The 13,343-nt window shown below is 44.2% G+C and overlaps 2 protein-coding genes across 2 annotated transcripts; both read right to left on the bottom strand.

The window, feature by feature from the left end:
• Nucleotides 1–647: 647 nt before the first annotated feature.
• LTB4R (leukotriene B4 receptor) lies at nucleotides 648–2,943 on the bottom strand. Its single transcript, XM_051980562.1, has 2 exons — nucleotides 2,746–2,943; nucleotides 648–1,997 (listed from the first exon to the last, which is right to left on the bottom strand). The coding sequence occupies exon 2, from the start codon at nucleotides 1,986–1,988 to the stop codon at nucleotides 939–941; it is 1,050 nt and encodes a 349-aa protein (XP_051836522.1). The 5' UTR covers nucleotides 1,989–1,997; nucleotides 2,746–2,943; the 3' UTR covers nucleotides 648–938.
• A 5,768-nt stretch (nucleotides 2,944–8,711) lies between these two features.
• On the bottom strand, nucleotides 8,712–11,204 carry LTB4R2 (leukotriene B4 receptor 2). Its single transcript, XM_051973944.1, has 2 exons — nucleotides 10,611–11,204; nucleotides 8,712–10,106 (listed from the first exon to the last, which is right to left on the bottom strand). The coding sequence occupies exon 2, from the start codon at nucleotides 10,103–10,105 to the stop codon at nucleotides 9,026–9,028; it is 1,080 nt and encodes a 359-aa protein (XP_051829904.1). The 5' UTR covers nucleotide 10,106; nucleotides 10,611–11,204; the 3' UTR covers nucleotides 8,712–9,025.
• Between the last annotated feature and the right edge of the window lie 2,139 nt (nucleotides 11,205–13,343).

The raw sequence follows: 13,343 nt of genomic DNA, 5'->3' as shown, positions 1-13,343 counted from the left end.
GAATAATTTAAAAACAGAAATTGCCTCAAACTAGATATGAAAGGAAACTTTGAAAGCTGACTTGTTGGATACTTAATTATTCTAATTGCCTCCTGGGTGGGACTAAAGTGATTATCAGCAGGAAATCTGACAATTACTGATAATCACTATGGGTGCTATTCTAGATGGAGGTCACAAATGTGCCTTTTTTGTTCCAGCTATGCAGGGCTTCCAGAAAGGGCCAGCTGTGATGGGTAAAATATGTATGGGCATATATATGCACACATATACCCATATGTAATCAATAGCAACATCTTTCTTCATTTTCTTATGAATGATTTGGTATTATAAGGCTTGCTACACATGGGTTTCCTAGTTCAAGGTGATACATATATGTAAGTATAAGCATGTATATGTGTACATGTGAGCTTATGTATATGTCTCCCATTACTAGGATGCCTAGTTTCCCTCATTCTTTTACTAGAAGAGTGAGTTATCCTCAAATCCAGTTATGTAGTCATCAGATGGCTCCTTCAGAACCCCAGAATTTTCAATATTCTCACCTCTCTACCCACAGTCTCAGCAGTCCATAGTAACAAGGTTTGCTGGGGAAAAGTCTAGATTGTCTCGGTTAACACTCCATGGAGCATCCCTCATGAATAAACATGTTTTCAGACTTTTGTTTTTAATTTTAAAAACTGTATGAGGAGACAGATCAGAATGTGGTTATTCTGTCATTTATCTTTTTTCCATTTCTTCTCCTGTTATCCCACAGCCTGTGTCAATTCATCTCCTATATAAACAGACTGTCAGTCCAAACTGAGAGCTTCCTCTGACTCCATGTCCCCTGGGGGAAATGACTGAGCTGTATGAGACAGCATTTTGCTTGTCATCCCTGGGAACAAGAAAGCTGACCCCAGCACAGGCCCGCCCCAACCACGCAGGTCTTACTCTGCAGTTCAGTCACTGGGATTGGTGGAGAGAGTGGCGGTCTCTGCTGGGCTAGGTTCCAGAGGACTGTTGGGGTTGTTACAGGGTGATTGAACCTGGGTGCCCCTCCGGGTGGTGGATAACTCTGAGCCAGTGCCTTCAAGCAACTTGACTACAAAGCCTACCCCAGCTGAGCGGAGTAGCCCACCACCAGCACAAGCATACAGGAGAGGGTTCAGACTGCTACTCAGGAAGGCTAAGGCAATAAGGACATAGCGGGCCAACATCAGCCGCTGTCCTACAGAGCCCTCCCCTATTTTATACCCACCCAGGGCCCTGGAAGCCTCTCCAAAGTTCACAACATGGTAAGGCAGCCAGAAAGCAGTAAAAGTCAAAATGATCAACACCACCAGGCGTCCGGTGCGGCGTCTCCGGTGGAATCTGGTGGCTCGAAGCCGCCGACCGATGTCTGAGTAGCTGCCAACAATGGCTATAAAGGGCAGCACAAAGCCTGTGATGGACTCAAACAGCAAGTGAAAGGCCACATGGCCGAGAGTGGAGTAAATGGGAGCACAGATCTCTCTATCTGGCTCTTTATGTACCACTTGTCGGTACACAATAACAGGTACCGCCAGAAAGAAAGAAACCACCCAGATGCCCCCCAAGACTTTCCAGACAACTGCCTTGGTTCGGAATTTCTGAGAAATGAAAGGGCGAGCCACAGCCAGGGAGCGGTCGAGGCTCATGGCTGTGATGAGAAGGACACTGGCGTACATGCTGACTCCACAGGTGTAGTGGCAGAGGCGGCACCCGGCCAGACCAAAGGACCAGGTTCCCTTGGCCAGGAAGTGGAGGAAGAAGGGCGCAGTAAGCAGCACCGCCAGATCAGCCAGTGCCAGGTTCAGGACCAAAAGGGCAGTGACAGAGCGACGTCGCATTTGGACCAGGATACTCCACACCACAAAGCTGTTTCCTGGAAGTCCCAATGCCAGGGCCACTGAGAGCAGTATGATGGACAGGGACGTGATGAACATTATATTGGATGAATTTGCATCAGGGGCTGTGATGTTGGTGGCCATTGGGAAGACCTGGATGAAGAGTTAAGGAAAGATAGGGAGGACTAGACATAGGACAAAGGGAGAACCCTCTGTCAGCCTTCACCTTTGTCTGGGGTGCACCTACCCCAGAAGGTGCCAAGGACTCAGTACCTTACAGGCTTTCCCTAAACTTTGGGAAGTCTTCTGTACTAGGAGGCACAAACTTTGGAATTCTGTCCGGTTCTAGTATCCAAGCCTGCTTTACAGGGATTGTCCTACCCTACTCCACCCATCCCCACCCCACCAGTTAGCTACTTTAGGAGAGAAATGGACCAATTTCCTAACTGGGCCATAGCATTTCCTGCCCACAGAATCAAATTGCTAAATTTGCAGTGGTTGCATTTCTACACCTCTATAATCCTTCTTCCTTTCAGAAAGAGGTTGTCTCAGGGTAAAATGGAGTTTCCTCTTCGCCAACCCTGTCTCGTTATCAATTCCCCCATTCTCCTATCTCCTTTTATATCTCTTTCCTACAGGAATAACTGTACCCTTGGAGCTGATGGTCCAATTCTTCCACCACGCTACCCTCTCAGTTCCCCTCACTCCTGGTTCTCTGATTATCTCTCACCCCATTTTCTCTACATCCCTCTTCCCCAAATTTTCCCTAGAATATCTGAGATGCTACCAGTGTGGGGAGGCTGGGGCACTGAATAAATCCAAATATTTCTCATTTTAAGTCCTCTCTCACTTATGGATTAGACTTTGTTTTCTTTATCCCCACCCACTGTTTTGGACTTACCTTCTTTTCCAAAAGTTGGAGGCCTGGCAGGCCTGGGGTTTGGGTGCTACTGTCTTGTCAGTCAGTGGGGAAGGAAGTGTTGGGGCAGTAAGGGTGGAGAAGGGGGAGGGGGCAGGAGGAGGATGAGAGAAAAACTCTTCTAAGAGGGTGGTGCTTAATGCTATTTCCCACCTCCAAGCAAGAAATAGACCATTGTGCCCCAAATACGCAAGTAAGGAGGGAAGAGAAGTCAGGGAGGGTGGGGCCAGATGTGATGGGAAATGAGAAATAGGGAAAGGGGAGGGCAGGTAGAGGTTCAGCTTTAAGGAGCATGTCTGAACTCATCTATGATTGGTATCTGGGAAATAGTAAGAGGATGAGTCAAGTGTGGAAAGCATGGTTTCCTTAGGACAGTATTAGATTTTGATTTTTTTATTAATATGGCTAGTGGGAGCTACTTAGAGAGATGAATCTTATCTCCCTTTCCCTTCCCCAGTTTAAGTGTTTTCCATCCTTCCTTTCTGATCTCCATTTTGTCATCCCCATATCAGCATAAAATTCAAGCTAGAGTGAATATTAGACATAATCTAGTTCAGTTCATTCATTTAAAATTTCCAAGTCAGCCAAGGACAAGGCTGAGAAAACCCAGAAACTTTCCCCTCTTCAGCCCATTAGGTTGAGATCCAAAGGATTTGTTGATTTTAAGGCAATCCCTGGATTTAGATCCATTCCTGTTTACAATGTAGGTGGAAGGAGGCTCCCAGACCAAAACAAACTAAGATTCATCTGAAAGCCAGTCCATCTTCCCTCAGGAGATAATAGCTCCAATTTACTTTCCTGAGTTTGGATCAGAATTCTCATTTGCCCTCCAGTCCCCATCATTTGTCCTTAAAGCTGATGTGCAAGTATATACATTCTCAAAATTGTAGATATAGAATCTGGGGATTAGCTAAGGGGTATAAAACTAGGGAGTAACATAGCATAACAGAAAGAGGATTGGCATTGGTTTCAGAAGTCCTGGGTTCAAGTCCTTGTTCTGACAATACCTAGCTATAGGTAATTTGTCTAACCTCTCTGAGCTATAAAAGGTAATGAGATATATATATTCCTTACCTCACAGAATTATTGTAATGAAGGCACATTATATAAAAATTATTAACTCCACCAATTTGACAGTCTTCTGGATTCTTCCACACTGATCTGCCCCACAGAGAAAATGAAAGAGGTTTTGACTTTGAGTAGGAGCTTAAGTAGGTTCTTTATTAAGAAGAGTTGAGATTCTCTTCATTGTGGTGAAGAATTGGAAATTGAGCAAATGCCTATCAATTGGGGAATGGTGCAAGTTGTGGCATATGAATATAATGGAATAGTGTGGTGCAATAAGAAATGAGCAGGACGATTTCAGAAAATTCAGATGTGCTGTAAGAAATTATGTCAGAAAAACCTGAAGAGACTTACAAAAATTGATGCTGAGGAAAGTGAGCAGAACCAGAAGTATACAATGTTCATACGCAGTAACAGCAACATTGTGACGATCAGCTATGATAAATTTGCAATAATACAACGATCCAAGACAGTTCTGAGGGACTATGATGGAAAATGCCATCCACATCTAGCGAAAGAACTATGGAATCTGAATGCAGATCAAAGCACAGTATTTTCACTTTTTAAACTTTTTTTTTCCTTTTTCCTTTTTGTCTTGACTCTTCTTTTACAACATGTGTAATGAGGAAATAAGATTAATGTCATTATACGTGTTTAACCTACAATAGATTGCTTGTTGTTTTGAGAAGTGGGGTGAGAAGGGAGAGAGGGAGAACAATAGAAAAATTTGGAACTTAAATTCTTATAAAAGTGAATGTTGAAAACTATCTTTACATGTAATTGTAAAAAAAAAAAAAAATACTATTAAATAAAGAGAAAAAAAAGTTGAGCCTGAAACCCAACTGACAAGAGGAAAGGTGGAATTGGCCAATCAGACCAAAGGCAGTTAGATGGCATAGTGCTAGACTTAGAGTCAGGAAGACCTGAATTCAAATCCAGCCCCCAACAGTTATTGTGTAAGCTGTATAACCCTGGGTGAGGCACTTAATTTCATTTATCGTCAGTTTCCTCATCTATAAAATGAAGCTAATAACAGCACCTATGTTTCAGGGCTATTGTGAGGATGAGATGATGTTTGCAAAGTACTTTGGTAACTTTAAAGTCCCACAAAATGTTATTATTATTACAAGGACAAAAAGATGGAAAGTATCTCAAAAAGCATTCTGGGTAAGACATACCATCAAATGCTACTTTGTCCCTACCTTTGCATCAAGGTAGGGTGACTATCAGAATGAAAGGGAGTCTCCTTCATTTGAAGTGCTTCCCTGTGCAGTTGTTCCTTTGTCCCAGAGGTTATTTTATGTGAGAACTTTCTTTTATCTGACCATGATCCTTCCTGCTATAGTCTCAGCAACTCACTTCCTCTTGTTTCATTCTCTGAAAAGATGCAGGAAGTAAAGAAGATTACTGGGTAATTTTACCCTCCCCCAACTCTGTTGTTTTACTGGAGGGATGGGGGTAAAATGACCAAATAACAGTCACGCAAAGGATATGAAGAAAGGTTTTGGGCTGAAACCACAAGGATTGAGTTCTGAAGTGAAATTTTTCAAACACTGAAGAGATGCAGTATGGGAGACGTAGAATGTGAGAGTGGAAGTGTGTTAAATCTTTGTTTCAAAATCTTGAACAATAGTTGAACCCCACTTATCTGGGCTGGGAAAGAAACCACTTCACCCAGAACCAAATTGCTTCTAAAAAACCAGTCAATGATAGTTTTCATAAGATTACAGGATTAAGAGATGTAAAGAGAATTAGAAGTCATCTGTCCCAACTCTCTCATTTTACTAATAGAAGAAAAACCAATCCACAGATTGGTGACTATCACACAGATATTAAGTCTAAAAAAAAATCCCTCATATATTCCCTTTCAACTCTTCTTTCCTTCTCACCAATAAGAAATAGGCACAAAATATCCATCTCCTTTCATCTCAGTGTTTTACAGCACCATATTCCAGCCTAAGCATCTGAACAATTCATGTGTCATGATTTTTTAATGTTACATAGACATCCATAGCATGCTAAAATTGTTTGGGTTTTCTCCTTTACCTCTGCCAAATTTTAGGCAAGGAGTATCACAGAGGTTGATGTGAGAGGGAAGATGCTAGAGTCTATATATTCATGTGTATGTGTGTGTGTGTGTGTATGTGTGTGTGTGTGTGTGTGTGTGTGTGTGTGAGATTGCTGGTCATGTAGATAGACACAAGTGTAGACAACAAATTTCTCTCTTCCTCCTTTTCCCCTCCACGCTTTATCTTGGTAGGTGCACAAGTATATCTCATTCTAGGAAGATGCAAGAAGAAAGGACTCCATTTTCCACAAGACTCCATGACTCAAGTATGGGCCTAATTGAAGAGTCTAAGACTTCAATTCTGTGATACCATGTGTCTACAGCACAGAATAATTTCTCCAGGAAAGAGAATTTCAAAGAATAAAGAAGATCCTCATAGGAATGCGGTTATTTCAAGAAGCCAGGAAGTGTCCAAAGGGGGACAGCAGCAGTTCAAGCTTCTAAAGGTAAATTGAAAGAAATATACTGAGATCTCTATGGTACATGAATGGATATGCCTAACTTTTGTTTGAACCAAAGGTGGTACTATGCCTTCCCTGCACCAGAGAAAAGATGGCATTCCTCCCCATTTCTTGGTAATAAAACCCTAATCTTTTACTAATTACTCAAGTTCCAGCTCTTAGCACAGTTCCTGTAACATAAGGAAGTTAAATCATTTTTCAATCATATCTGATTCTTCATTGGCTCATTTTGGGGGTTTTCTTGGCAAGATACTGGAATGGTTTGCCTTTTCCTAAGCCAGCTCACTTTACAGATCAGAAACTGAGGTAAACAGAGTTGTAACTTGCACACAGCTAAGTGTCTGAGATCATATTTGAACTCAAGAAGATGAATTTTTCCAACTCCAGGCCTGGCGTTCTATCCAGGCCTGTACCACATAACACCCTAGAGTTTAATTTCATTGGCCAGAAATAGAAACTGAGTCAATTGTTTTAAAGGCAGACATTCTCACCACAATACCATTACTTTAAAACTATTCTTTTTGAGCCCCAATTAGGAGCTTTGCTTTTTCAAGCTTTATGGGACTTGAGTTTAAATGGAAGTTCCCAACCAAATTAGATGGAGCAAAATTATTAAGCAAAGATAACTAATAATTAAACAAAATCACATTTATTCAAAGTATTTTCTACAGAACCCAATAATCTGGTTGAATTCATAGCAGAATGGCACTTGGTTTCCATAAGTTTGAGAAAAGCAGATATAGTAGGTCTATGGATGACAAGTGAGAAAGAATAGCAAGAAAAGCTTAAGAAGAGGGAAGGAAAATTCCAGGAAAGGAAGCAGCATTTGCTGTCTTTAAACAGATCCCACATCTTATTTTGGTGAAGACATGAGAGCCACTTCACCCTTTGTTCCTTGCTATGTCACATCTAATCTCTTTACTACTTAGGTCCTCTCCTTCCAAATCCTGGCAAAACACACACACACACAGACACACACATCATCATCATCATCATCATCATCATCATCATCATCGTCATCGTCATCATCCCAGCCTGCTTTCATCCTTATTTCAATGGCATGATATTTTGTCTCTTGGTTCTAGCCCTGTTGGATGCCAGATACATGGATATTTGCAGGGGTCTGGAAAAAGGACAGTGTCAGGTTAAGGAGGGAATTAGAAGCTTTTCTTCTGAATCAGAACAAATCTATTTTGTACACCCTAAATTAACACTTTAAAATTACTTTCTTATGACATGGCCCCAATACTTTCAATTTACTTTGTAACAAGTAATCCAATGTCCTTTGATAGATCCACCACTTTATTCCTTTATCCACAGAGATCACAAACTTCCTTCCTGTATGAGTCTTGTTTATACTTTTCTAGAAATCTCCTCTTAGGGGGGCACCTAGGTGTCCCAGTGGATAAAGTACCAGTCAGGAGGACACTTAACACTTCCTAGATATGTGACCCTGGGCAAGTCACTTAACTCCAATTGCCTCAGTAAAAAAAAAGAAATCTCCTCTTAGAAGTTCACCATTTTTGAAAACCTTCCTCAGATTCTTTTAGCATCACAGGGAACCAATATAACACTTGGGCTATCCATCTACTGTCTCTGTGTGTGTATGAGATACGACTAGTATATTTCTTTTCCAAATTATAAAAATCCTAACTTATCCCTACCATTTCTTCAACAGAAATCATTGCTGGCAATATGTTGCAACTTGTTAATATAAACTGTGTTCTTTCCATTGACTTTTGGATTACTTGTCATTTTGATTTTTCTGAGCATTAACAAGAGACATGGTCAGACCTGTGCTTTGGGAAAATCAGTTTGAAAGCTGAGAAGAGGATGGTTTAAATAAGGGAGAAGACACAATACAAAGTCTTAAACATAATGGTCCTAAATAAATGTTGAATTGACTTGATTAGGCAAATACTGGAATTAAAGGGAGGAGCTTCTGTGGGGAGAAGCATTTTGGGATCATTGTAACAGACCAATTCACATTTGGGTAATCAATCAAAATAAATGTCTATGTAATAGGGAATTTTGTTTTTCTTGTTTTCTCCACGGTGGAGGCAGAGAATGGAAAGGAGAAAGGGTGGATCTTGACTTGAAAAACAATTTAATGAAAAAAGAATACCCTATGTGTCACCTGGCAGGGCAAAATTTGGGGGTACTAAAACGATTTTATATAATCTTGCACCTCCCTATGTTGCTCCCTAGATGGCTGTCTAGTCCCAGCTCTTAGGAGAGAATTCCCCAAACTAAGATAACCCAACCCCAGCTTTACAGTTGTGGAGGAGAAAAGAGACCTCTAAAATAGCCTTGAATTTTTATGCTGGCCGGAAAGAAGACACAAACAATAGGAATAATGTGTAAATGGATCCACTGTATTTACAATCTGATTCCTCTGGCACTATTGATCGGCGTAGCTGGGCACATACATAAAAATAAGCCAAACACAATAAATCCTGCTCCCTGAGTTCTGTGGGCCTGGAGTGACTCCCGCCTTAGGGCTGCACAGTAAACTTCTTGTCACAAGTCTCTGGGCCAGTAAGGAGTCGGGCAGGAGTGTGGGGGGAGGGAGGAGGGGTAGTACCCCTGGATTCTGGGGTCAAACATAGATAGGGAGCTGATAGGGAAAGAAGTGTTGGAGAAATAGAGGGAAAGGAAGCATGCAACTTCAGCCTTTGCAATCTGAGCCTATCCCTTGGACTCCACCGCCGGGGTCCCCATTCCCTTGATCCTGCCCTGCTCCTCCCAAGCGCCTGGTGGCTCGCAGCTCCATCGTTCCTTCACGGGAACGACCTTCCCCTCGTGCCTCCCCCGAGCCTTCGAAGATTCGGGTGAGGAATCGAGGTCCAGCCCGGGGCAAAAGGTCCCCGGCAGCAAAGACGTAGAGAATGGGGTTGACGCTGGAGCTGAAGAAAGCCAAAGCCGTGGTCCCGGCCCGGGCCGCCTGGCCTGCGCCCCCGAGTCTCGCCAGAGACCCATCGGAAGGGGCCAAGGCGGCCACTGCCTGCAGCAAGTTGACAGCGTGGTAGGGGGCCCAGAGCAAGCCGAAAGCCAGCACGATGGCACTCACGAGACGGCCTGCGCGCACGCCCTGGCGCCCGGCCCCCCAGCGCCCGCTCCGCAGCCGGGCCAGAGTCACTCCGTAGCAGCCCAGCACCAAGCCGAAGGGCAGCACGAAAGCCGTCAGGGTCTCCAAGGCCAGGTGGGCGGCGGCCGCAGCAGGAGAAGGGTGGCACAGCTGGCACACGCGCCCCCCCCACAGGTGTCTGTAGGTGGCTGCGGGCAGCGCCAGGAGCAGAGCGGCTGCCCAGACGCCGAGCAGCAATCGTCGGGCCAACGCCGGGCTGCGCAGAGTGGGAGCCAGGAAGGGACGGGTGACGGCCAGGCAGCGCTGCAGGCTCAGCAGGGCGGTGAGCAGGACGCTGGCGTACATGCTGACCGCGCACACGTAGTACACCGCTTTGCAGCCCGTGGGGCCCAGGGGCCACGCCTGGCCAACCAGAAAAGCCACGAAGAGTGGGGTGAGCAACAGGACCGCGCCGTCGGCCAGGGCCAGATGCAGCACCAGGGTGGCCGCCAGGGGCCTTCCCCGCGCCGGCCTCCAGCCCGCGAGGCTCCACACCACGAAGCCATTGCCGGGCAGCCCTAGCACGGCAGCCAGCAGCAAGAACACAGTGCCCGTGGCCCTCGAGGCCGGGGAGCTCAGAAGAGTCTCATTGCCCGGGGGCTGGAGGCAGAACAGCTTCATCCTGGGAGAGGGGAGGGGGAGTAGAAAAAAATGGGGACTGAAGGGTAGAGATCAGGAGTGCCAGGATTGGACCAGCGTCTCCCCCGGTGCCGCTCATTCTCCTGCCACAGTGCCACCCTTCCCATCCTTGGAGCACTTCTCTCTTGGAACTCAGGGGTCTCCCACCTTTTGGAACTTCGGCCCGTAGCACCAACCTTGCCCACAGCCTCCACGTTTCCCGCGTCTCACTCTTCCCTTTCCTAGAACCCAGGCGTTCTCTCCTTCGCCCTTCCTGCCACCCCACCGCCTAACTTTGGGGCATCTCCCCAGCCCAAGAGACGTGTGCTCCCCTCTGAGGACCCGAATCCTGTCTCTCCCAGCTTGACTCCCACGTCATAGGAGATTTGACGCCTTCCCCACTCCTCTGCTCAGCCCCTCTTAACCCAAGCCTCCTCTACCCGGGAAGGACGGAAGGGGGGAGGGGAGGAGTTATGCTGTGAATGAGAGAGAGAGCTGGGAGACTCACCGGGCCGAGAGAGCAATGCTGGGGGGCCAAACTAGGTGACCCCAGCAAAAAGCGAAAGGTGGTGACCCAGGGCGGCCAGTCAGGTACTAAGCCTGTCAGGTTCGCTGGGGCTGCGGCTGGGACAGGTGGGAGCTGGGGAAGTTCGGGTGGAGCTCATCCCTGAGCCTATCCTGCTGCCCCTCCCTACCCTGAGTTCCCGCAAGTCTAGGCGTGAAAAAGAGGGCTCCGCCTCCCCCGGGAAACTGGATGAACCGAGGGGGTGCAGATAAATTTCCTTGGTCTGGGATGTGTGAATAGAAGGCCTCATTCCTTTTTCTCCCCAGCGCCTCCTCCTTAAATGACCGAATTTCTGCCTCCACTTCCCTTCCCGCCCCCAACCAACCTCTGTGCATTCCTTAGTTTTTACTTCTCCCTTCCGTGGGGGAGGAATGGGGGATGGAAAAAAGACAGAAAAGGGAATCCAAAGCCATTCTCCCTTTTTGGCCTCCTATCTTCCCGCGCTATTCATCGTTCTCCAGTTCCCAGATGGTGACCGCTTCCTAGCTTCCAGTTCTCCAGGTCAGGCCCATGTCAAATCAAGCAATTCAGTTCTATTCATCCAACATTTATTGAGTGCCTATCATGAAAAACCTCAAGGAGTTTAAAATTCTATTTGTGAAACAATGCATACATATGCCAACAAATAATAAAACTTAATTCTTAAGTGTCCTCTATCTGGCCTAGTGTTAACTACTAGAGGATGGAAAGGACTTTGAGGAGGTAGTACTTGAATTACACTTTTAAGAGTGGGTAGAATTCAGATAAAGTAGAGAGGAGGGGAAGAGGGAATACTTGGAATGAGATACTGAGCAAATAGAGGAGATAGTGATCAGTCTGGTTTGACAATTATATAAGAAACTGTAAGATTAAAAATTCAATTCTGCAGAACCCCACCATTACCCTCAACTCCTAACTTTTAGCTTATTTATAGGACAGATTATGGATAAAATTAATAAAATAAAAAATTTAATAAAATTTCAAAAAGCTTTTACAAAATAAAATTAAAAAATTTCAATTCAACATTTATCAAGAGCACATGTAGTATCTTAAGGAAGTGGACAGAGAGGATTTCTAGGTCTTTCTAAGATCATAAGATTTAATCAGTGAGATAGCCATATGCTCTAAATGAGGAAGCAGGGACAGGAAAATATTGAATGAATTGATTGAGCTTATATGTGGTAAGCAGAGTAGCTAGAATTTGAACTTAGAGTCTCTGGACAAATAATCCAAGTACATGGAAAGTTTAGAAGTAAGAGGGAATAAGCCAAAAGCAGAACAGATTTTAGGGGGAATTACACATGCCTGGTATGATTTTCCTTTCCACCTCCTGGCTTCCCTGGCTTCCTTCAGGAGTCAGTTCAAATCCTATCTTCTCCAAGAAAATTTCTCTTTTCCTTTCTTTCCCTTCCTGCTCCCCACCCCACCAGTGTTTTTCCCCCTATTGTTGTGTCCTGTCTGACTTTTCATTTGGGGTTTCCTCAGCAAAGACACTAGGAATGATTGCCATTTCCTTCTTTTTTACAGATGAGGTAACTGAGGCAAACAGGGTTAAGTGACTTCTCAGGGTCACACAGCTAGTGTCTGAGCCCATATCTGAATTCAAGATTTTAACTCTTCCTGACTCCAGATCCTGCATTCTAGCCACTATGCCGCTTGGCTATCCTAGGTTTTTTCCTCTGAGATTATCTCTGATTTTTTTCTGTTACATAGATTGTATATAATCGTTTGCATATTCTATTAGAATGGAGTCCCTTGAGAGAGACTGGCTTTGTCTTTCTTATATCCCCAGCAGCCTTAAAGGGTAGTAAGTATTCTTATAGACAGGCTAATGTTACCCAAACCTAATATTTCTGATTTTCCTCCAAATATTCAGGCTTTTACTTTCAATTGGCTCCTGGACCATTAATGACAAATCTTTCTATTCCCATCAAATTCCTATCACTTATCTATAATTTATCTTAAGGGCAACTAGGTAACAAAGTAAACAGGGGTCAGACATGACAGAAACATAATTTAATAACAAATAACTTATATCGCCAACTCTGTAGACTTCTCAAATTGCAGACATCATTTCCCCATCCCTTTACTTGAAAGTTGTAGTTTCTGTGCATACCCTTTAACCCAGCAATGTTACTACTGGGCTTATATCCCAAAGAGATTTTAAAAAAGGGAAAGGGACCTGTATGTGCAAGAATGTTTGTGGCAGGTCTCTTTGTAGTGGCTAGAAACTGGAAATTGAATGGATGCCCATCAATTGGAGAATGGCTGAATAAATTGTGTATATGAATATTATGGAATATTATTGCTCTGTAAGAAATGACCAGCAGGATGATTTCAGAAAGGCCTAGAAAGACTTATATGAACTGATGCTGAATGAAATGAGCAGGACCAGAAGATCATTATATACTTCAACAACAATACTATATGATCAATTCTGATGGACGTGGCCCTCTTCAACAATGAGATGAACCAAATCAGCTCCAATAGAGCAGTAATGAACTGAGCCAGCTACACCCAGCGAAAGAAGTCTGGGAGATGACTATGAACCATTACATAGAATTCCCAATCCCTCTATTTTTGTCCGCCTGCATTTTTGATTTCCTTCACAGGTTAATTGTACACTATTTCAAAGTCCAATTCTTTTTATACAGCAAAATAGCTGTTTGGACCTGTGTACATATATTGTATTTAACT

This window comes from Antechinus flavipes, chromosome 2, assembly GCF_016432865.1.
Source record: "Antechinus flavipes isolate AdamAnt ecotype Samford, QLD, Australia chromosome 2, AdamAnt_v2, whole genome shotgun sequence".
NCBI lineage: Eukaryota > Metazoa > Chordata > Mammalia > Dasyuromorphia > Dasyuridae > Antechinus > Antechinus flavipes.
This window is presented reverse-complemented; position numbering and strand designations above follow the sequence as displayed.

Bases quoted from the DNA above. Each gene is read 5' to 3' on its own strand.
- LTB4R (XM_051980562.1), bottom strand. From the start codon at position 1,988: ATGGCCACCAACATCACAGCCCCTGATGCAAATTCATCCAATATAATG.
- LTB4R2 (XM_051973944.1), bottom strand. From the start codon at position 10,105: ATGAAGCTGTTCTGCCTCCAGCCCCCGGGCAATGAGACTCTTCTGAGC.